Source organism: Ambystoma mexicanum, chromosome 13, assembly GCF_040938575.1.
Source record: "Ambystoma mexicanum isolate Mex_15411 chromosome 13, UKY_AmexF1_1, whole genome shotgun sequence".
NCBI classification, from domain to species: Eukaryota; Metazoa; Chordata; class Amphibia; order Caudata; family Ambystomatidae; genus Ambystoma; species Ambystoma mexicanum.
This window is the reverse complement of record NC_090938.1, coordinates 723,969,452-723,994,852: the sequence shown is the minus strand read 5'-3', so window position 1 is coordinate 723,994,852 and position 25,401 is coordinate 723,969,452. Positions and strand designations below refer to the sequence as shown.

The 25,401-nt window shown below is 45.5% G+C and overlaps 1 protein-coding gene across 1 annotated transcript in view; it reads right to left on the bottom strand.

Annotated features, from left to right (window-relative positions):
• Positions 1-25,401, bottom strand: part of LOC138521811 (E3 ubiquitin-protein ligase TRIM39-like) — a 256,777-nt gene that overhangs the window by 167,442 nt on the left and 63,934 nt on the right. The window contains exon 2 of the mRNA XM_069634927.1: positions 14,033-14,128. Coding sequence (XP_069491028.1) covers positions 14,033-14,128 — 96 coding nt within the window. The remainder of the gene's footprint in view (positions 1-14,032; positions 14,129-25,401) is intronic.

Below are 25,401 nucleotides of genomic sequence, written 5' to 3'. Positions count from 1 at the left end.
AAACGTTGAACACTTTAATGCTGGGATAATAGACTGTCTGCATCCTTTTGGGAGAATCTAACTGTTCATATAACTTATCAGTCTGTTCTGATCTAACCCCAACCTTTCCTTCCTTGAAAACTCAATATTGTAAAGGTGATACTATATAAATGCTAAACAGGACTTCACCTTTGGATGCTGGAACATGTGTAACATATGAATAAATTACTCACCTGCTTTATTGATCACTTTTTGAATTGTATCCTACCTTGGGATTAACGTGACAGCTTTTTAAAGAATGCTTTAAATAGCCTTGTGTATAACGATGTGTGCAAGTGTTTAATTGGATACTTGTATTTAGTGATTTAATTTTACAGCTCACATTATCGCTCTTAAGATAAGCCTGGCTGCGGAGTCACACTACCAACTTGTGTAGTACAGGCATTAAAAGGTGGGTTACGTAATCCCAAGAGATAGATTTTGTGTAGTCTCACCCCAGTTGGGCTGCACTAATTCTTGGCTAAGTCTCCCAGTCTCCCTCAGGTGTGGGTCATCTGCACTAAAGAACTGACCACTCCTGCAACATTGTGCCTCTCCAGCACTCTTCCTCGTCTCCGTACTTAGGGAATTATGGGACTTGAAGTGACTAAAAGGAAAAATTAGGTTTTCTTACTTCTGTTTTGCAATAAGCCATTAGAAGAGTGGGGCTTTGGGGAACATTAAACAAAGGTTTCTCATTCCGCCTGACCGACCAAGAGGTGTATCCCCCCCCCCATCCTCATTAGTCACCTGTTGCAGTACTTTTTAATTAACAAACCTTCCTTGCTGCAGTAGTCTGCAAATTTAACAACGTAGAAACCAACCTAGCGGCTTACTTATGAGCTCTAAAACTCTGCACACCCATTTATGAGTTTGTACCCAATGCATACAACAGATAGAGAGAGGGAGGTAGAGAAGCACAATCGCATCACATAATAGTTAATGGTTTGTCATTTTTTCAATATAGCGGAATCACAAATGACCATGTTATAAAAAAGAAAGACGTTTTATTTACATATCAAATTCTCAATGAATTCTCACTTCCATAAATAATAAACATATTGTTATAACACATCCTTTCGTCATCGGATGACCCTCCAAAAGTCTTTTTGCACATACAATCAATCACATTTGGTTAAGGATGACAAATCACATCCTGGTACTTGCTTGAAATAAATCTATGATGCCCCAACCATGAGCTTCAAACCATATGACTGTTTTAACACAGAGTTCAGTATAGCCCATCATGGGTTCAATGACAAAATCCCTTTTGTCCAATCCAAAGACTGCTCAATTTAAATCACAATTCATAGTAATACTATGAACAACATACTCTGTGGTTACCCAACTAAACCTTAAGTTTAGATTAATACAGTTAGCAACATAAATCAATATACTTCATCACAAATAATGCAAGCACATTAAAATAAAATAAAACTACAAGCATTCAAGTCAGCAAAACCTATTGTAAATCAGGTGAAGTCCAAATGCAAACACCCACTGCAATTAAGCCCCAGGGCCACATGACGTCAGGACCTCTGGACACACACAGCAAGTGTCACAATCAGTCACACATCTTACAGTAATATGGAACGGGGTGTGACTTACCAGAGTCAAGAAAGACAAACTCAGCGGAATGGAGATATCTGTGAGCGCTTGGCGAACAACTTTGTGGCTCAATTATCACCAGAACCTCAATCTGCAGATATAAGACCTTCCCAATGATACTCCTCACTAGCTGCCATCAATAAGAAAGCTGGAGAAGCAAATCAATTGAAAGGGCGAGGAAACCACCAAATCGGGAACACACAAGGCTGAGAATAAAGGAGGGACACTTTAGTGACGGTCCTAGTTATGATGGCAAACCTGTCCCTGAAGGATTCTACACTAACCTGTATGGAAAACGGAGCCAGGCCTTTCTCGGTGCCAACGTAGGACCTCCTTCTTTACCTAGGAAGATTAGTAAAGGTGGATTAAATGAGCGCGCCCCGTCAGACAATATCCCCCCGAGCCCCTTATTGCTTGCCCTTAAATAACCCCTCAGTGAACATCTTACTGTGGAAAAAACCTGCTGGGAGTCCAAGTCTATTGTCAAAATGTGCTGGAGGGCTGGACAAAAACGTGATAATTGGGAAGGAAAGGTTAGTAAGGGAATGAAACCCGAACAGCACAAGGGTTGCACTAAATACCGTTTGGTGCACGTGTACACAGCATAGCGTTCCAATAGTCCAGTGCACTGATAGTTATCCGTGGAACCCAAATGGAGAGGTGCAGCAAATGGTCAAAAACAAAATGGAGATGTGTAGCAAGTGGTTAAATCCATGGAAACAGGAGGGAAATTATTGGTGGATTCTCGAGTTGTATTAATTGCTGAATGAGACAATGGAACAAGGCAGTAAATAATGCACCACACTAAATGCCTCTTAATTGGAAGTAAAGGCGGAGGTTTGTGTAGAATTCACAGCAGCCCCGTAACCGTGACTGAGGCCATCATATAAAGGTAAACGTTCGAGGAGCTCCCCTTGATGGAACGTGGGGCTAAACAGGAACTCAGAGCAAGGAAAATACCTGGAAACCTCGAGTAGGATAACGACGCTTGGCTTGTTGCGCGGCTGAAGGAGCACTACCCGAAAGTAACGAGCTGGGTTACCCAAGCCGGAGTCGTCGGAGGAGGCAGCAAACAAACCATGAAACAAACAGTCGTAGGGAGTAATCCAAAGGATGGTAGGAACCAGGTCTTGAAAGAACTGACCTTCGGAAATACAGCTTCATCAGAAGCACCCGATTGAAGTCAGCGGAAAGCTTAACTAGATGAATGTTACGCCGTACTGGCACAAAGCGCCATGTTTCATGTCATATGACAACGGAGAGACAAGGAATTCAGAGGCATCCCCGAACACCACGTTGCTGCCCTGGCAACCTGCTGAACAGTCTCCACTGAGAATAAAACAGTCTGGCAGCTGTTCTACAGGCAGAAGGAAATCATTCTGCTCGTACACTGGCATCACTATTTTTACTTGAAGAATGAGAATCACCCAGGTGTGCAGACCGAGAGCCAGCAGGCATTAAAACAAGACCCCCAACCAGCAGGTGCCCATATGTGGAGTTCATGGCATTTTTATAGGGTAAATGTGGAAAGTCCATTATAAAACCTACTTGCCAGTTAATGACCAGTGTATGGGAGGATTGGTCCAAGAGACCCCCCTCCCCTGCAGCCTCTCCCCCCTGTGAAGTCCATGGCTCGTCAGGGGTTCCCCCTGCCACCAGGGCCCAGGTGGCGGGTGGACCACTGGCTGAAGACATTGACCAAACATGCTGTATTCAGCTAGGCCCTGGAAACCATTTTGAGAAACCAAAATGGTTTGAGCCCTGTGCACCACAGCGCGCCCCCACCCCTGGAGAGTCTCACTTGTCCCTGCAGCCGCAGCTCCCTGGCAGATCCGCTGAGAGCCTGTTCCCACGAACAGACGGACATGAGCTAGTGTTAGATGCAAACACTGTAACATTTCACCTTCCGCAGTGTATCACTGTTCCCAGTATGACCCGGCCAGCAGGGCCAGGGTGGAAAAGAACTGTAAAATGGTCCCCTGACAAAAGCAGAGCCCCCAAATACTAATGAGCAAACTACCTGTGATGAAACTCTTCTCTCCATGACCTTTCTGACTAAAAACATGTAACCTCCATGAAGATGGCAGAATGTGTGCTTATATGGCATTCGGGTTGAAGTACCCACATCCCCGTAGCTATGCGCAAATGGTAAAAGTGTCCTGGGGTTTTCATGTTATATGTTTCGCCGAGAAGACTGCACCCCAAGGTCCCATGCCATAACTGAACTAATGCTGCTAGAGTGCAAAGGAAGACAAATACAGCACTATTGGGAGCTCATGTAAATGGTGCACGAAAATGCACAGTATGTATGTCCAAGCTCACCATGTTGTCACTGCCATCAGTCTTATTAGCCGGTTGTTCCTGCGTGCTCCACCAACCTTACTACTACCTCGCTTACCGCGCATGTATAGAAATGTAACAAAATGTTGTGGTTGTTAAATACTTAACATATAGGTAACGCATTTGAAATGGCCATGTAAAAGGCACAAACAATGTTGAAAACATAAGCTTTGAAAAGACTCAATGAGTATTGTATATTATATGAATGTTTATGCCTCTTCCACTTAAATCTGCAACACACGAGGAAAATACCTTTGTGGGCATATCCAAGGCCATTCCCCCTTCCTCCCCATTGAAGCCTGCCACACGGAAAAGCAGAGGCCTGTGCTGCTCTGCTCTACCTCCCCCAATTCGGCTGGAGCCACTTCAAACATTCACATTCCCCCGCAGCACCCAAGGCCACGGCCTGACACCTGAATTATTTACAACCCAGCAGTAAACCCCAGCCATAAACACAGGCCCGAAGGCGCCCTTTCTGAGGCTCCACGACCCACCGGCTCACCTTAGGTTAATGGCCCCTGTAAAATTAGGACACCCAATATTATAGCAACATTACAGGAACACATTCATAATGACTTCTAACGAGACATGATAACTCGGACAGCTCGTCCCTTGCCCTGAGACCCAACCTCGCGACTTATGATACTCGGTCAACAGGACGATGGTAACCATGTATTGATGTATCACCAAAAGACCCCACTCTAGGTGCATTCCTCCTGTGTTGCATTAACCTGTAGAATAACCTATTGGGAGATTTACCGGGGAAGATAATATTGCAATGTTGAATGACTGCGGTGTGCGTGGCCTTAGGGCAGAAAGCCAGGAAAGACTCATCACTAACACTGGTCACGGCTGGCACAACACCACCGTCCGGATGAACCCAGCTGACCTGCCCGGCCCGGCCCGGCCACGAGGGTAACCAGTGACGTCCACCAACCACGGCAAACCACATCACAGCGGCACCTATAGTTAGACGTCGCCACCCAATCCCCACAAACTTGTGCCCCCTATAGTATGTAGGTTCTTATGACGTTTTTTGTAAATATATACGCCTGTCTTTGCTATTGTCAGACAGAGCGCTCTCAGAGTTTGCAGAGTCCTTTGCATGCCCTATTCTGATTGATAAACTCCCATTTAAGCTCACCCGCACTTTTTCTTAGCCTTATTCCCATCTTGGGAGAGTCCATTATTGTCTCTCATTGTGGGGAGGATCGTGCTATCTGGGGGATGCTTGCCTTCACCAGTCTCCCAGGTTCTAATGTAAATCTACTCAGCAGGGACGTGAAGGTCCTGCCCTAGGGTGTTATGTCTATCAACAACTTAATTTTTACATCCCCTCCGGGTGTAAGCTTGGGTAAACAATTTCAATGCTCAGTGACTTCGCTGTCGCACGCAAAAAGCTTGCAGTGTCTGCCTGTGTCTGGTTATCAATCGGCAGCAGAAAGTGCCCAAGGCAACAATATCAGTCCCCAAAGTTAGGCTGGTGTCGTAGTCCTGTTCTCACAGCACAACTAAATGTTTGTATGTACAAAGTGCAAGTTCCTTTGCACAGTGCATCTATAGAGGACCGCTGCTCTATTCCTTTCTATGGGGAATTATACATTAATTCACTTGCATGACTAAGCATATATAGACTGCAGAATTGAATGTGTACACATGGCTGCTTGCATCTATGTATCTCTTAACTACCAAAGATTGTACTAACATGTATTTTTTAACGTGATTCAGTTAAATAAATGTACACATATTTCCATAAAAATCCTTCAATTACACTGACACATTAAAATATGTACAAACATTAAATACTATTCCAGCTAGTCATCCTGTTAAAACAACATATTCAACTCTAAGAAGTAATACACTCATTTAATTTCGTTCCAATTTTCCATCACACAACCAGATCCTATAGAGTGCTAAGGGCCTGCTTTTACTCATAGCATTCATACATAGCTGCCAAAATTCTACACTTCTAACGTGCTCTAAATTGTGCACAAACTCTCCCAAATACTTGACATATAAAAGGTGCTAGCCCCGGACATTCTTTCAAAATGTGCTTTGCAGCTTCCAGAGTCTCCGTCTTCTTACAAAAACAACAGAATTGTTCCTTTAGTTCTAATTTCAAGGCAGGACCATAAACTGCACGCACACAGAGGCGGTTTGTACGTAAAAGCAGAAGAAAACCTCTTAATTTCGGCGAAGGACATATGACCATGTATGGCTGGGGTTTCTTGAAAGAGTAGATCATTTGTGAAAAATGTGCATACATCTTCAATTTCCCTAAGTGCACACAGTTATTGCACCAATCCCGCCGCTCCAGTTTGCACTCAAAGGATTTCTTCAACGTATGGTATTCTTTATTCCAATCAGGAGCCACTTAATATTGTTAAACTTTTCCTGAACACTTCTAACATTCTTAGAGTCTGGTCTTCGCTTCATCTCATCCCCCAGAATTTGGGGCAGAGGCCACTTTGGATGAGCCCACGCCTTAATAAGCAATAGCCCCTTCTTCTTTATCACCCATGCCCCCAAATAGATAAAATCTCCATGGGGACAATTAGGGAGACCCAAAATCGATCGCCAAAACCGGCCCTCCATTCTGGACAGCCATTCTAAATCATTCAGGGATAATGCCTCCAGGCAATAGAATATTGCAGGGCAGAAGCATTACTTATATAGGTTGATGGCACCCTTCAGTGTAAACCTTGCAATAAGTGCAGATAGCTGAGCTGCCCTGCTTTTCCTGGAATTAACACAAGTCTGGTATCCTGGCATAGTCGCCATTTCAACTCCCAAATATTTATAACAAGCTGCATAGGCCAACTCACCTCCTGCCATAAGCAATCTAGGCCTGCTCACTTTTGAGCCATAGAACAATAACAGTTGGGTTTTATCTCGGTTTATGATGAACTCACTCATTTCTGCATACCGCCACAGCTCATTAACTGACCTTTTTAGGCCCGGATATGTGTGGTCCATAATTACCACATCATCAGCGTATGCAACGCATACTGCCCGTCTACCCGCCACTCTAGGAACCAAATGTCCTAGAATGAATGAATTATATATGTAGAAATTAATATAACCACGTTACATGGCTGCATCTACGAAATGAGGCCACTATAGCCCTATAGCGCATTGAGTTCTTGTTGCTGAATAAAGCATATTGCTATGCAGTACAAACTGGCCTTCACTACATTCCAACTATATTATTTTGCGCTGCCCTTTGTGTATAGCACCTTGCTTGTTTACTTGCTTTAAGGCACTATATGAGAGGAATGATGACATGAAAGTGTATCTCATGCACCATTTTACCCCATTAGAGGCAGAATGGGTCCCACCACATGACAAAAATATCTACCTGACGTCAACTATCTCTGTTTGGGCAGCATGTAAAAAGGAGAATTTGGACACCTCTACAGTAGAAGAAAGAATAGTGTGTCCTATAGAATGGCCAAACTTTCGATCTCATATGAAAACATGATTTGTGGAGCCTTGTGTACTTACTCCTGATTCCCCAGAGGAAGCTTCAGCCTACTGGGTAATGCCTCAAAATCAGGAGCCTCCTCTTCATCAGCTTTTGATTTAGAGCCAGGCCATGAGCCCTTTCTCTCTCCACCTTTACCTTGGACACAACTTCTACCTTTTCTCTCTCTTTGGACAGAGCATCTGCCTTTACTCTTCCCCACTTTCTCCTTGGCCGAAGCGTCATCCTTCTCTCTCCAATTTCTCCTTGAACAAGGTTTTTTCCTCTTCTCCCTCCACTTCCCTTTTGGCCTGAGCATCAACCGTTTCTCTCTTCACTTTCCCTTGGACATGCTTTCAGTCTTTTTTCTCTCCATGCTCTCATTGGCCAGAGCATCAGCCTTTCTCTCTCTACTTGCTCTTTGTTACAGAGCTTCAGCCTTTTCACTCTCTACCGTCTCTTTAACAACAGACTCTTCCTTTATGTGTGCTGCCTCTTCATGATCCGAACCCTCTTCCTGTTCACATGCAGCAGCCTCCATCTTTCAACCTTGGGGATAAACTGCCTCGCTTAATCTCTCCTCCTGGGATAAGCTACCCCACTCCTGTCCCCCCTCCCCCCTATGGTGTTCTCTTGCACCTTCCTCCACTCGCCACAGTTTTTATTTCTCGCCTCCTTCCCCTATTCTCTGGGCTTCCTCTTTCACTCCATCTTCCTACACTCACCGGGATTTAAAGTCTGCCCCATTCACACACCTTGGAGGGTCGTCTCAGCAGTCCAGAGTCCTTGCTTCCTTTTCCACTTGTTCTCCAGCTCTCTAATATCACAACACACCAACTCTTCACTCCAGAACCCTCTTTCGCTGATGTCGATGGTGCTGGCCTTTATATAGTGTTTGAACTGAACAGTTTCTCCCCAATTAGCTGGAAATGTCATGTGCTCTGTCTGAGCGTGCTCACCGGAGGGAATGCTTTGTAGTCCTGAGTTTGTGATAGAAGTCATTAAATAGGTCAGATGCTATTTGGGTTTTATTTTCTGTGTAGAGCTGTGAGCTGCTATCTCGATTCTCCCCCCTCTGGATGCAAGTCTTCCTCTTCTTGGAGTCCAGTCTGGCGGTCCCCTGTACATACCAGATTGGTTTGTACGCTATAGGGTTATTTTACTGACGCATTCTCCTGGTTTCCGTGTTGTGTGGGTGTTTCAGCCAGTGCTGTAATTGGGGGTGTAAAGATATACTTTCTACCATGGCTGAAGCTATAGGAAAAACATGAGCTACCCTTTCCTCACTTTTTCTTATCAGGGGTTCCCCACTGTCTTCATTCCCTTGGATCTATAGTTTAGTTTCCCTGATCTGCTCCATGTATTGCCTCTGTGGGAGAGGTAGTCCTCATGTGTAAGGTCCTTCAAAATGGTCGGGAAGCTTGTCCTTGGGATATTTTCTTAACAGTTCTTCCTGGAACCGTCGGCTTGAAAGACTTAGTGATGTCCTTCCCAGATCCTTGTGACTATGACCGGGAGGTCACTTCCTCTTACTCCCCAGACACTGCCATAATTAAACAGATTGGTGGCCGGGAAGTGGGGGCAATCTGAGGGTATTCTCACTCCCAAACCCCTTGCATCCTCTGCGTAGATGGGATCCTGACTCTAGTGGTGGAGAAGCGAGGGAGGATCACCTGGGTGGAGGGTCATTGGTGACTGGAAGTGTGGTGCCTTCAGGCGAGACATGGTATTCCCCTTTTCCCTAGTAATGACCAACCCAACCATTCCCCATTTTCATGGTCTGTTATAAGTCAGTTTCCTTCATTTGACACTGGACAGTACTGAGACAAAGGAGACCTAACTAAGAGCAATGAAGACCGGGCTCTTTTACCACTCTGGTACTGGGACGAACAAGATGCTTGCTGAGAGCTGTAAAGGTCAGGCATGTCACATTCATTGTGGTCAGGTAGGGCTGAGTGGACATTCACACCTGCAGCCTGTCAAGGGGCTGCAGGTGTAAAAAAAGGAGACTAGCCCAGCAGTATGAGACACAGCGGGGAAACCTGTACATGGAGGAATGACAGAGGCAGCAGCAGGAAGGATGGTGCAAGCATGGCGTGGGAGCTGGAGCTCCGTGGAGCAGACCAAATGTTAAGAAGGGAGCCGTGTGGAGATGCGGTCCCGTTAATATGCGTTCAAGATCCTTGTTGTAGGGCAAAGCCGCTTTCATATAGCCTTAGGCTGTAGAACAGTAAACACCTTGTCAGATATGGGGGGCCCTAGAGGACATAATGGCACAGGAGGATGGGTTGGCCCTTCCTTGGTTAGTGCATTTAAAGAGGGAATTTCTGGCTCTGGAGCTCAAGAATTTCTGTTCTATCCAGTGACTACAAATGTAAACCCAATAATCATGCTACGTTCTGCTCTTAGGTATGTAAGGGAGGTATGGTATCCCAAGTATGACACTGACAAGAGGTACAAGTTCCAAAACCTTTATTAAAGTCGTGGGGTTTGGAAAAACTCATACTTTGCCCTACAGCTATGCTGGGAGTAGTGTCTACCTTCAAATAATAAGTCAGTCTATGTCAAATCAAAATGGCCTATACTAAAAAAACGAATGCCCTATCTCTTATACAAAAAGTGGCTAATGGGGAATGTGTTTGCAAAGGAAAGTCAGTGTTATAACAAAGAATCAAGATGGCTGAGTCAGCTATCCTGCCCACATTGGACAGCACCGAATAAGGCAGCCCTTGTAGACAGGATGACAGTCTGGCTCAGGTTATCAAAGAAAAGGCAGTTAAACATGGGTCGAGGCCGGCTTGGCCTTCCACATTAAGTCCCTCAAGTTCAAAAAAAGTTCCTTCACGATTCAACAAAATGGACGCAGTTCTCCCTCAGTCAGTCTCTGACCTCTCAAGGCATCAAAAGTTCACATAGGTCTCCCTCCATCGGGCTCTGACTTAGCAATCACAGCACTTGATGGGGGTTCCCTTCCCCAAGCTTTATTCACATTCTACAAAAGCACCCAATTCAATGTAGATCTCCTTCAGTCGGTCTCGGACCTTGTAATCACAGCATTTGCAGAGATTCCGCTCCCCATTCTTTATTCACATTAATTTGGAGGTTCCCTTCCCCTCATTTATTTCATGTTCTAGGTCTCCCCCTGAAGGGCTCGGACCTTTCACTGATGTCGAAGACTTTCGAATGTGCGAAGCTTTTCCACAAACCTCTGCAGGACCACTTCAGCTCTTCCTTATATTTGCCCCAGTGTCTCTTGTTCTGGGTAGTTCCACAACACAATCAAAATAGTACAAAGAAGTCCTTCTCTTAAAACAATCATCTTTTAACTTCCCCTTTTGTCTGGGTTAATCTTGACTACTGGTATTTCAAAGTGCATTCACTTTGTTGCTTTATAACAAACATCAAACATTTTGCTGAGACTTTCAAGTGGGCTGTTTCCTATCGCCGGACCACTCCGCTACTCTGGCTTCATAGTTACTGCTGACTTTAAAGTTCTCTACTTCACTACAGGTTTGCTTTCTTTTGCGTATCAGCATGCGTGCATCCTTCAATTGAGAGATACACTGTTGTGGCTTCAATCTTTCTTTGACACAAATCAGCCTTTCCTGTCTTTCACTAACTCGGTTGTGTGCTTTTTCTGTTCTCTGCTACTTTGATTCTCAAATCAAGGTTAATACCACAGACTTGGCCTCACCAACTCTGGCGTTCACCCGGGAGGGTCGCTGACGTCCTCTAAACACAACAGGTCTGGGTTTTGGCTTTCTACATGTATCTCTCACGGTTTCCCAGAGGCAACAACCTCCTGCAGGGATGTTCAGGGTTTCCCAGCCCCTCACTCTATTCTCTCGATCAGGCGCTCTGCTCCAGTGGGTTCGCCTTCGCCCCTGAAGATCTGCTCCTTCTCGTGTTCCACCTTGCTCAGATTGTCTGCACGTTCTGCCTTTTATCCGTGTGGGGGGAGTTAATGGGTATTAGATGTATGTGATTAAGGTCAAGTGCCGAACTTTTCCTGACCTTATTAATGAGACATGGGATATGTAAGGGTTAGCCTCTTTTCTCTCATTCCTCCTCTTCCTCGGCCCAGTGTTTGTGTAAAAAGGGGAAGGTGGGGGTGTTGGAATGTCGGAGAATCCTAAGAAATAGGATGGGGTATGGGCACGGGAAAGTGGGGGTGGGGGCGGGGGCGGAATACTGCATCTCACCATCGGTTTTGTCACCCCCATTGCCCAGAGATCTCTCACCCTCCATCTGCACTGGTCCACCCCCAGGGTCGGGATCCAAAGGCGATAGCCGTGCCCTGGCCACCTGGGAGAGAGATTCCCCAGGGACTAGCAAGTGAGACACCCTTTGGTTTCTCACAAGTTGCAAAAGGTCAGTGGAAATACACAGGGTGTTGGGCATGTCCTCACTCTTTAGCACCTACTGGGCTCTAAAGCAGGCACCGGGCTACGAAGAGCATTTAGACTGTATGTACCCCAAACCAATGCGCTCCCTGTATCTGAGGTTACGTTTTGGCATATTACCTTTGGCAGAAGTGAAATCGAACACTAACTTCAGTCTTTACTGTCCATTCTGCCCAGTTGCTAGGGAAAATATAGTACATTTCTTATTATTTTGTCCCTTGTACGGACCTTAGGAAAAGGTCCCTGAAGCTCCTTTTTCTGCAGAAGCAGGTCGCAACTGTTGCCAAGGCTAGCAACCTCAGCCTGGCAGCTAAGAGCCCCCTTGCTCCGTCCACCACTGGGTGGTTTTTGTTGAGGGCCTGGCAAAGAAGGTCGAAAGGGAGTAATCTTGTCCCTTATACCATAACTATCATCAGAGCCTGTTTTAACGTGCCCCAAGCATAAACTCATCCATCAACGGTACATGTTTTAATTAAAACCACCCTTTTCTGCACTTTTAGATGGTTTTGAATAACTTTTTATTGATCTATGCATATGTCTTATTAATTATATTAGTCATGATGTCTGGGTTTTGGTGCTTGGATGATTTTATGTATATGTTGGCTTTCATGATACATTTTATCGAAATAAAGTTGAAACGAAATTAAATGAAATATATCAACTTGAAACTGGAGCATCAAGGGTCTTTTGTGCTTGGAACTATGTTACTTGGAACTTGGGGAAGGGAACCCAGAGTATTGGTTAAAACTATCATCTTGAACTCAAGAGGTACGTTTGAGACTTTCTGTGCAGAACTACTCTATACTTGGGGAAGGGAACTGAATGAAAGCTGCGAGCAGGAAGAAGCTCAGTACTTTATGTTGGACACTTCTTTTTTTGGTTGCCGACGTACCTACACATTGTCCCAAGTTGAACTCTTTGATTCAGACTTTACTCAATTTTATTTAAGTACTTTAGTATAGGGCCAGTTAGGCCTTCAACCATCCTTACATTTAAGTTGACAAGTGTTAATTTTGAATTCGGAATCTGTCGTCTGTGTCTTGCTTCATGATGCCTTCACAGAAGCCCCTACATACATACCTGACTGGGACATCCCCATCGGTCAACTTGAAGTCCCACAGCTAAAGCACACGTGTCAGAGAGCACACTTCTTGCCACTCACACAGCTTCAGAGGCTCAGGATGTCTCACAATCAGGCAGATAAAGCACTCTACTGGCATGGAGTGCCCAGGACACATTTATTCCCACTAGCATGAGGGAAACAGTGGGAACTATTTGTCATTGGAAATAATCCTTGCAACAATTATAGATGTGCTTTGAGGGGCATTACCGGAGAGCCCTTTTGGACCTGCACTGATTAGGTTTCGATTAACTTTAGAGTGCAGCCAACTAATTGATGACAAGCTGCAACAACCCGCATAGATCTCACCAGCAGATCCATACGAAAGTCTGGGAGTGGATCCTCCTTAATAGATCTTGCACAGAGTGAAAAATGTCCTGGTAAAAGCGTAGATTCTCTCACATATTCCCCAATATGTTGGGAAGATGGATTCCCAAAGCAACTGAGATGCTAGAAACAGAAGTGACAGAACATCTTTGGAGATTTCTCAAGTCTGCGTTTGGTTCAGACTGTAAGGACAGCATCCACTTACGAAAAGCTCCTCAGACAACAAGCAGCAACCTATGGAACTGGGACATAGTACAAGTGCTTCACTCATCATTGCCCCCATGATTCAACCCGTACCACTCACTACACAGTACTATAGGGCGTGTACAGACCCTTTTATATAATGTTGTCCACAGCAGGTCCCTGAGAGCTAGTCCCATTATTTTTAACTTTCAAGAGACCCCTTATTTCTCTGACCCCCCCATTTCTGGTTTTTGTTACTCTCTTATGAGCCCCCATGTCTGAATTTAAATTCATCCCATTGAGTTTCTCATACAAGTCTAATCTCTCCCTACTCCAGCCCTGCTCTGTGTCCTCAAGGGATGTCTCAGATCTGACCTTCAGCTGTGCTGCTTGTACTCTCAAGGAATGCCTCCTATCACTCTCTCCTCCCGCTATGCTCCTTGAACTCTCTGGGGGATGTCTCATATTCCTCTTCTCCAGCTCTGCTACTTGTACTCTCAAAGTGACCTCTCTGTTGCTTTTATCTCTGCCCTGAGAATCTCCACACAAATATAAAACCATTTGTCTCACCGTCAGCTCTGATGCTTTCCTACTTTCGTCCTCTATCCACTCCTGCAGGTCCTTCAGCTCTTTTTTCAGACGTTTGTTGTGGCTGTAAAGTTCATCCTAAAAGAATAAAAACACTGTTAGCCAAACATTTTCTGGCAAATTAATCTACACAGAAGAAAGAAGGCTCCCGCGACAGCCTAGATGTTCCCATGTGCTGGTTTAAAATCCACAGCTGATCCGTTTTGGAAGACATTCGGTCACATAGAGGTCATAATGGCATCAGGCCTCATTCTTTCCTTCCATGAAATAAGAATGTTGACACTACCGGTGACCTGATTTATGAGCCTTGACCTGCCACAAACAAGCCTGGTCCCCCTCCCCCCTCAGCAGACCCTCTCCAGTGGGAGAGTTGTGACCCAGGACCCTGCTCTCTCAGCATTAGAGCCGACAGTGAGATTTGGTATATCCATATACGTCATACATGAGGACACGCAGGATTCGAAATTCCCAGGAGCTTGAAGCTATTTAGCTTATGGTTATAGCCAAGGGGAGCCTGGTTAGCTTGACATCAACCGCTAGCATGAGCTACACTGGTGTCCTCACGCCAGTGGTGCCAAACACACAAAGCTATGTGATGTTAACTGTAGTTTTGGGAGAATAAGGACAGGCCTAAGAGATATTTAAAGCATATTGTATAATATGGAAATGAACAACAAGTTAAAACATTTCATCTTGCGCTCATGTTACATTTGCTGTGTGCTATGGACTGACTCCTGGGTCCCAGGAGGTAGCTCCTGCTCAATGGATGATGTCCGATACCCAGGAGCTGCTTTTTGCTTCTGGTGAACAAATCCTAATATCGAACCCTGGACATGTGTGTGGTCACTTGCTGGGGCACGTGCCAAGTTTGGTGCTGTGCACTAGTTAGGGAGTAAAGATTGTGCAGAGACCTTAACATCAACTGTGGATGGTATCAGTAACTACTGTGGCAGTTTATACCGGGGGAAAAGGCTGTAAAAGGTTTTGTCAGCCCACATCAGAGCTATGTGCTAAAGGTGAAGCCAAGGGCACGTAATAAGCATAGTGACAAAAACACGTTACTGGCTGCCTCAGCCCCACTAGGGGCCATTGAAAGATGGCTACATCACAGAGAGGTTAAAACGGGTTAGAAACAAAACAGTTGAAGGTGCTCAGAGCCTTGTAGTGAGCATAAACCAAGTGGAATGTTGGCTGAGGGAGATACTGAATATTGAAGCGGAATGATGGGAGCTAAACATCAAGAGTCGTTATGACCTTTCTGCTAACTCATTGTTTGCAATGGCTTGACATTCCAGTGTTTTAGGCCTCCACTTGTGATATTTCTTGTTTTTATGCAGCACACATAACTTTACTTTAACTTTTGTGATGTGTCCATGATGGGCTGGTGCAGAGTATATCAAGGCAGGGACCAAGTGTAGCAGGTGTTGGCGTCCCGCATCTGCCAGGAGGACCACTGCTCCACTGATTAGCCACACCCACCCCCTCTACATATCCTGCTCACTCTCCCGCCAGGGCCGAAGCCCAGAAGGGACCAAGGGCGGCGTGTGTTGGCATCCCGCAGGGTGTTACCGGGCTGTGTGGATGAGTGCCACTAACCACACTCCCCCGAAGCCTGGACGGAGGCAAGGTCCATCATCGAGCCACTGAGCTCAATCGCCTGGCTTGGCCTGCTGCCTCACCCCAAAAAAAGGTAACTCTTTTGTGGCCATAATTCAGGGTGTTTCAAAGTGTGGAGAACTGCTGACTTGTTCCGCTGGAACTTTCGTCCAGAGTATTGCCAGTAGCCAGTCCTGCCTGCGCCCCACAAGGGAAGCTATCTGCTCAATTGTGGTAGGGAGTTAACTTTTCGGTACCTGGGAGGCAGCCTGTTATCCGATTATCTTGTTACTCCGTTCCTGCCCCACTATGTCCACCATGTTGAACCCTCCCGGCCAAGATAACGGGAAGACCCATTTACCTGCTCCACTACTGTTCTATGGCCCGAGCATGGCCCAGGGTCTAAAGTAGGCTCAAAACGGAAAATACGGACATTGAAGAGATCTAAACAACTAGCAAACACAGCTGCTTTGGCCCCAACATGCTCTGTAGGCACCTCCACAACATTGAAGCCTCAACCACCTTTGGCAACACACACATGCGGATTAGTGAAATCTGACCGTTTCTGGGAGGCCCTTTGGGGGGCGGGGGGACTTTAAACCATCAGGCCAGACAACGGCTGTCCCAGCCCCTGAACCACAGTTGTGCACCCTAGCATCCCAGTCAGGTGCTAACTGCTTGGGCCCCACGGAGGAGGCGAGGCCTGCTGCTATCAAATCTAATGCCCAGTGCACACACCCCAACAGATGCCTTTTGCAAGGCCTCCCGGCATCCTTAGCCCCCTCACCACAGCCCTGCCGACGGACTGCAAAATATCTGGACTTGGGCAGACAGTAAACTCTGACTTTCTTCACCAATGCGAGATGGGAGAAAAGGCCCAAGCTCCAGGATATCAAAAGGAAGGGGGGACCGATCACTACAAAACGCAAAATTGGAAGGGACAACAATTCCACACCAACTTCAAATGTTTATGGAAAAGATGGTGTCCGCCATTTGACCCATGGCCCAACAATGTCCCCTAAACAAATGGCTTGGTCAGGTCAACAACAACTCCAGTGGCTTTCCCTACAGAAGAGCAGATAAAAAGGACAGGAACCCGGGTACAAGGACGTGCTGCTGTAACTGCAGCTTGGTTTTGGCCGAGCTCCTCCACATAAGGAAGTTGCTTCTGTCGTTTACCAAAACCAAAGGCCAAGGGGTAGCAGTGGGGAATAAACTGGCTGCACAGGGAAAAGATGAATGCGGCGAGCACAATGGACTTGAAATTAATAAGCCTCCCGACCCCCCCACACCCCCAATTCTCCAGGCTGTATTCAGAAACTACTGCCTCCCATATCCAACATCACACCGGTATTACCTGTGAGAAAGTCCATGGGGCGGTAGGAGGGGTACCACCCAGCAACAAATTGCCACTCAATTCTGTTCCAACGTGGCCCTGTAGTGTGAAGTCCCTATTAGAAAGGTGACTCAGCCCCCACACTACCCCGTGGCTAAACAAAATAGGTTTTTGGCAACAAGGTCAATGTCTGTGCATGGAGCCCCTAAACCCCTCTCAAATCAACCACAACAAAAGGAAGCGCTCCATAATAAAAGCTTGCACTGACTATGAACCATAGGGGGGGGGGTGCCCCTTTGTTAACATAACACACATCATTGACTGCACGAGAATTGTAAAGAGGGGGGGATACCCCAGTCTCTATTTAACTAAAATTCTGTGACACTGGAGTGGTAAGGGACATTCTGAGAGCTTATGGGGTGCATATTTTTTCTGCCAACAGTGCCATTGAACTGTGCCTGCATATCAGGGGTTCTTGGTCAAAGGTCTGTCCTCACAAGTGCTAACGCCACCCCCTTGACAGGCGCAAATGCCACCCCCTTGGGGAGGGGGGGGGGGGGGTATAGTCCAGCAGAATGTCTCATATCCACGCCATGCTTGTTGTCCCCCAAACGTTGCCCCTTTGGCCTGCCGACTTAGTAGGAAACACTATTACTGTGATCGCCCTGTCATAGCGCCATTCATGGGACATTGGCAAATGCCGAGAATGAATGTTTGTTTTATTATTTATAATGCCCATCAGACCCGGGGGTATCAGGGCGCAAAAGTTACAAGAAGATGCGAAGCTTAATAACAGAGAATCGTGGTATGATATACCTACTTACAAAGCATTACTTACAGAAAAGGGTTTATGCAGATATTTACAGGTAATACAAGGTATGCAAAGATATTTACAAATATTACAGGCAATGTATACAGAGTTATGGTTACCACCGTGAGGGTAGCCGGTAATAAATCATGAGGTGAGATAAGTTTCTTACAAAGGCAGGATATGTCGATATTTACGATTAACAGAAGTGTATTACTAGTTACAGTTCAGCTTTCTACATCGTGTGATTTAGTGATCATTGGATTTCAGCCACAGGATAGTATTAGTTCTAAAGTTTTGGTAAGATTGGTCTATTCTCAGTGTGGGAGGCAAGGAGTTCCATAGTTTGGCCGCTTTGACGGGGAAACTTAACTCCAATCGTGGATAGTTTGAATCTAGGGATGGACAGGCGGCCCCCGTTTGCTGATCTGGTTGGTTTTAGGGAAGTCAGTTTGTAGAATCTCTCACTGAGGTAAATGGGGGTCTTAGGGAAGTCAGTTTGTGGAATCTCTCACTGAGGTAAATGGGGGTTTTAGGGAAGTCAGTTTGTGGAATCTCTCACTGAGGTAAATGGGGGTCTTAGGGAAGTCAATTTGTGGAATCTCTCACTGAGGTAAAGGGCGGCTTTGTTAAGAGATTTATGGGTGAGCGACAGAGTTTTTAGAAGGATTTTGTCATTTGTTCGGAGCCAGTTGTTCCGACGACTGCTCTCGGAGATGTGGTCTCTTCTGGAGATGCCTAATGCCGCTCTAAGGGCATTTTTTTGTACGGTTTGGATTCTTCTAATAGTGGATTTGTTGGAACCTATGTAAAGAGCATTACAATAATCCAAGCGGGACAGGATGAGGGCTCTGGCAAGGATAGTGCAGCTGTTAGAGAAAAATGGTTTACCAGTTCTAATGTGTTTACATGTGTAGGCTGAAGTGGGCGCTAACAAATTAACCTGTTTGGCAAAGGAGAGAGTAGAGTCGAGATAAAAACCTAGTGTTTTTACCTCCTGTGCTACCTTAATGAGGTTGCAGTCAATTATGAATGAAGAATAGTCAGATTAAAGTTTTTTTTAAGTTAGTGGGGGTACCCAAGATGATGAGTTACGTTTTATGATCATTCAGGCATAGACCATGCATGGCCATCCATGCCTGGATGATGATGTACACTCTGTTCACCAAGGCCAAATCCTTGTCATAATCCCCTGAAAGTGGGAGGAGGATCTGAGTACCATCTGCATAGTTAGCGTAGGTGATACCGAGATGGTCCAGATCATCGAAAAGGGGCTTAGTAAAGATATTGTACAATGTGGGCGAGACACAGGATCCCTGTGGCACGCCACAGGTGATGGGTATGGGGTCAGCCGCTGCTAAGCGAGAGAAGACCCTCATTGTGCTGCCACTTAGGAAAGATCTAATGCAGGTTGTGGCATCCTTGGAGAAGTGTGCTGATGTGTCAAGATGGTTAGATAAAATTGTATGATCCACCAAATCGAACGCAGCAGAGAGGTCCAGGAGGAGGAGCAGAGCTGATTTACCACTGTCTCCAAGCTCATCGACTTGGGTCTTGAGATCGATGAGGGCAGTTTCAGTTCCATGTTGTGGACGGAAGCCTGATTGACTAGCTCCTAGCAGGGGGTGTAGTTCCAAATATGTTTGCATTTGCATATAGGCCACCTTGTCTAAAGTTTTTAGAAGGGCACTGTTGTAATTGGCCTATAGTTAGTGGGTGTTGAGGGATCTAGGGTCGGTTTTTTCAAGAGTGGGAGTACCCATGATTGTTTGACGTTAGTGGGGATGTTGCCGGTGGCGAAGGACGCATTGATGAGTTTTGTTATGAAAGTTGACAGGTCTCGAGCCGCATCCTTGATGGTCTGTGCTGGGAAGAGATCACCCTGACAGTTGGATGGTTTGAGGGACAAAATAATTCTTTCCATCTCGAGGATAGATACTTTGAGAGGTTGAATCGGGTGGGTTGGGCTTCGTCAGTGTTCCCAGTTATTTTTGGTGGTGGTAAGTCCTTTAAACACTTTTTTTGGATATTTTATTTTGTAAGGTAGATACTTTATTGGCTAGTGCGTGGTGGATATCGGTGCACCATTTTTCATCTTTAGTACAGGTGTCTGGTATTGCGATAGGAGTCTGTAGTTCTTTAAGAATGGTAAATAATTATTTCATACTGGACTTAGCTTGGGATATATGAGAGTCGTAGGATATTTGTTTAGCTAGACAGATTTATTTTTTGTAGAGGGATGACAGTTTGGTAAGCTTTAGTTCGTTGGCTTCTGATGGCATTAGTTTCTATGCAGCCTTGCAGTTTCTTTTTTGTTGTCTTAGGTTTTTTTTAAAAATGCTGTAAACCATTTATTCAGATGGATTTTCAGCTTACTTGATCCAAGTTTGAGGGGGGCGATCTGGTCCAAGGAGGAGGCCATAATTTGATTATACTCCTTAACCAGGCTCTCAGGGTCAGTGCTGTCGGGAAGTGAGTTAAGGGTGGGGAGTATGGCAGGGATAAGCCTGTCCACTGTTTGTTTCTAGTTAGTGTAGGTGGAGCTCTGGGGGCAGGTGTAGACATGGGGTCTGTTGGTAGAAAGCGTGAATGAGAGTATGTAGTGGTCTGTCCAGGCTAACAGTGTGATGGGGATGATGTTGGCATGGCAGTTGTAGTCTGCCACCCAATCTAGCATTCTACCTTTGTTATGGGTAGATGTTTTGCTTCTCTGGGTAAAGCCAAGTTCTGATAGAATATTTGCCGTTGCCAAGGCAGGCTGGTCGAAGGGTCATTGAAGCCCAAATTGATGTCCCCAAGTAGTAGTACTTGCGTTGAGCTTTTGAGATTACTGGATAGAATAGTGTTAATATCTTCCTCAAATGTCCCCGTTGGACACGGGGAGCGATATATCAGATGGGTATTGAGGGTTTGGGAGTTAGTCAGATACACTTTGACTGACATTACTTCGCAAGATTGGATGTTGTTCGGGGGGGGGGGCTAATCCCATGGAAAGGCTGCCTTTGCAGATAATGGCGATACCTCAGCCTCTAGACCCTTGTCTGTCTTGTCTCAAGATTGTATAACCGTCAGGGACTGCTAGCATAAGCATAGGGCCCGCTGCAGTGTGTAGCCATGTCTCAGTAATGGCGAGGAAGTCTAGGTTGTCACTCTGGATCAGGTCGGCAATTTCTGTGGCGTATGCTTCGAAAAATCTGGAGTTTATTAGGGCTCTTTTAATGGGCAGGCTCATGGCAGTTGTGGTTGTTAGATGGGAAGCGAGTTGGACTTTAGGTTTGCGGTCATGGACTATACAGTTTTTTTGTCTTAGGAAGGCAGTTGTATGCTAAATTAGTGCTTGCGGGCTTTGGGCTGGGCAAGGTTTTAGATGACCTTTTTCCTGTGGAAGTAGGTAGTGAGCTGATGAGAGGCTCATATATTTTGGCTAGTCTAGCTGCGAGACGAGTGTTCCTAGCCTCCGTTGTGCAGGGAGTGCTCGGTGTTGGGTGTTTAAGGTCATTCATGTCTGAAATTTGTTTGGTTATGGTGTTATAAGGCAAATTGGTGGGTGCCATGGTGGATACATTTCCATAGGTCGGTGTATGGAGTCTCACAGGGTGGAGTATAAAACTCGGTATGAGTAATGCGATGCAGACAGTCTGGTAGCTGTAATGAGCATACTAGTGTTTGGTTAAACTGGTACCTGAGGGGCAGTGGTGAGCTAATATGAGTAATAAAAATAACAGCGTAAAACTACTAGGTAGTGGCAACAACACTTAGGCACAGTGCAGCATTTAAAGGTAATGGCACCAAGATAATGTAGCATCCAACGTTAGGAAACAGCACAGTGCAGCATTCAAAGTAGGACATTCAAAGTAGGACAACAGCACAGTGCAGCATTTAAGGTAACGGCACCAGCATAATGCAGCATCTAACGTTAGGCAACAGCACAGTGCAGCATTCAAAGGAGGACATTCAAAGTAGTCGAAATGTGTTGTATTGTATATTTTGTTGAAGTGTATACTTTCATGGCTGTGACCCGAATAAAGTTATGATACATGATATGATATGGCATTTATAACGCGCCTATACACAAGTGTTTCAAGGCGCGATGAGGCAAGGGAAGGGGAACAAAGGGAAGACAGCCATCTTACTAGGCCAGGTGACATTGAGATCGCCCAAGTGCGAGGGAGGGTAAAAGTGCAAGGGGAAGGGGAGGGCTCAGTGCAGTACATGGGATCACACAGTAAAGCAAATAAAACAAATAAATAAAAGAGGCCAGCTCGTGGCAAATGCAAGGATAAGTGCAGACATCCAGTGTCGAGTGCTGGTAGGGCACTGTAGGGATACAGAAACAGACCCTGAGTGCAAGGGTTTCCAAGGGGGCAGTCAGTGCAGGAGTGGAACTGGCGGGGAGGGGACCTGGGTCCAAGACCAGAGGGTAGCCAGGTGACCAATGCAGTTTCAGTTACAACCAGGAGTTCAGCAGGGGAGAGGACGAGAGAAAGCAGAAGCAAAGAGGAAGGTCTTGAGGTGCTTCCGGAACCAGAGATGGTTCTCCTCAAGTTTCAGAGAGGCAGGGAGGCTGTTCCAGAGGGAGGCCCCAGCCGAGGAAAGAGATCTACCACCAACTTGTTGCTTGGAGAAGTGATTGACCCTGAGGGAGTAGGTGGCTGAGGAGCGAAGGGCTCGGGAAGGAAGAGAATAGGGTGTTGATTGGTATATCATTCTACTGTTTTTGTTTCTTCCATGCACTTTGCAGTTTACTGCATAAGGCCATTTCGAGTACCATATACCAAATGACCGTGCTACATGTTTTCTCCCTATTTTCTGGCCAACTTGTTCTTTGGCCTTCTTTCTGCCCTGTGAGGAACCCGAGGCATCCTCACTTCTTTTCCCCCTGTATCCTCTCGGGTGGCCAGGGAAAGGCCATCACTCTTGGATCCTAACCCTGGGGGTGGATATGTTTGTTTATTGATTTATATAGCGCACCAAACCCGAAGGTATCTGGGCACTTGTAGGACAAATCAAGAGTATGCATTAGCTTGAGTTACAGTGGATACATATTTACAAAGGAAATCTACAAAATAATACAAATAGCATCATACACAAAATGTACAGAAGAAACACACTTGGCAGTCAAAGGTATAAAGATTAATCACCAAAGTATACAGAAGAAAACATCAAAGACAGTCAGTTAGGCATTGGTTTTGTCTTGCATTATCCGAAGGTGGTCAGAGGTCCCTTGGTGCGAGCCAGCCTATAGTCTTTCACCTCAAGTTAGGGAATGATTGGTGGGACCTCAGAGCCGGTGGGAGGGCGTTCCAGTACTGCGTCGCCATAACAGGCAAACTGCTCCCCCCAGCTATTTTTAGTTTATATCTAGGAACTACCAGACAGCCCGAGTTAGCAGTTCTTGTAGGTCGTGAAGTGGATCTTTTGAAAATTTTCTCAGAGGTAGAGAGGGTCAGCTTGATTGAGACATTTGTGGGTTAGAGACAGTTTTAAGCAGAATGTTGTCCTTGATGGAAAGCCATTTAGTCTGCCTTCTCGTCTCAGAGATGTGCTCTCTCCTGGGTATGCCTAGTGCTGTTCCAAGTGCATTGTTTAGAGAATTTGGATTTTGTGAACAATGTGCTTACTTGCGCCCAGGTATAGAGCATTGCAGTAGTCCAACTTTGAAAGTATAAGGGCTCTAGCCAGGATAGTGCAACTTTCTTTGGAAAGAAAGGGTTTGCAGGCCCTGATCAGCTTACAAGTATATGCTGTGGCAGAGTCCATGGAGTTGACTTGTTTGCTTAAATTGAAGGCAGAATCTAAGTAGAAACCTAATATTTTTACTTCTTTTACCAATTTGATGGTATTCCCATTGATATTGGAAGAGGCATATTTGGTACTGAGTTTGTTGAGGTCGGCTGTGGTTCCTAGTATTAAAGAGTTCAGTGTTATTATTCAGGCACAGGCCATGGGCACCCATCCATGCCGGGATGATTAGATACATTTTGTTTACTAGGGCAATGTCAGTAACAATCTCCTGTCAGAGGTAAGAGGATCTGGGTGTCATCTACGTAATTAGTGAGGGTGACACCCAGAAGGTCCAGATCTTGTGAATGTATTATACATAGTAGGTGAAACGCAAGAGCCTTGGGGCACTCCACATGCTATTGGGATAGGGTCAGCAGAGGCTGAAGGAGCGAAGACGCTCATGGTACTATTATTCAGAAATGATTGAATCCATGTGTTGGCGTCCTTGGAAAAATAGGCTGTTGAGGCGAGGTCTTTGCATAATAAGTTATGGTCCACCAGATCAAATGCCACAGATAGATCTAGGAGTAATAGCAAGACTATTTTCCCTTTACCTTGGAGTTCATCAATCTGGGTCTTTAGATCCATCAGTGCTGTTTCGGTGCCATGCTGTGGCCTAAAGCCAGATTGTCGGACGCCTAGGAGGTTATTATTCTCTAGGTTCTCTTGTATCTTGAGGTAATCTACTTTATCCAATATCTTCAGAAGGAACGGGACAGTTGTGATCGGCCTATAATTGGTAGGAATGGCAGGGTCCAGGGTTTATTTCTTCAGGAGGGTAATACCCATGACTCCTTTAGGTTACTGGGGACTGTTCCGGATGCAAATTATGTGCTAGTTTTGAGATAAAAGTCGCCAAGTCTATGGCGGCATCTTTAATTATCTGAGCAAGGCAACCATCTCCCTGACACCTTGAAGACTTGAGTGAGGCAATGATGTTTTGTACCTCACGGATGGAGACTTGGAGAATTTTAAACTTTCAGGTGGTTTGGTAGTATGGGCTGGAGTTTTGTCTTGTTTACCTGAATTAGGTAACTTAGCTTTTTTGTCAGCAATTTTATTTTGGAGAAGGGCAATTTTATTTGATAATGCATTCTGGATATTAGTGCACCAGAGTTTATCCTTAGAGCAAGTGTCTGTTGGTGGAATGGGGGCTTCCAGTTCTCTTAAAATAACAGAGTTCCTTAGAGCTTGAACTGGCTTTGTTGATCCTGTCTTTGTATGTTTCCTGTTTAGTATGTATTTATTTCTTTTTTATTATTAGCAGAGATGTACAGCAGGTTCGTTTTATTCTCCTCCGTTGGTACGTTTTCCAAAGGACTTCCAATTTTCTTTTTTCTGCTCTTTTAGTTTTTAATTCAGGGGTGAACCATGAGTTCAGGCGATCTCTAGGTTTACTTTTCGGCATTTTCAGAGGGGTAATTATATCCGAGGCCTTAGTCATCGTGGCATTTCATACATCTACTAGTAAGTCTGGGTCAGAGGTCTCCTGCAGTAGATTAAGGGTAGGGATTACATGTGGAAGTAACTTGTCCACAGTAATATTCCTTTTGTTCCTCGTGAGGAGTGGAGGGGCTATTGAATTAACCTTGGTAGTGGAGGTATTGGCTGAAAGGGTGAACGACAGAAGGAAGTGATCTGTCCAAGATTGGGGTGCAATGGAAGTGAGTTGTACTTCGCAATAGAGATCAGTAACCCAGAGGGTTCAGAGGGAGGATCACCTGGGTGGAGGAGACTTGGGGAGTGGGGAAGAGGACATCCTTAGGTGAGGCATGGTATCACCCCATTTCCTTTTAAACAAACCCTCTATCCCTCAAGCCTTTGTAG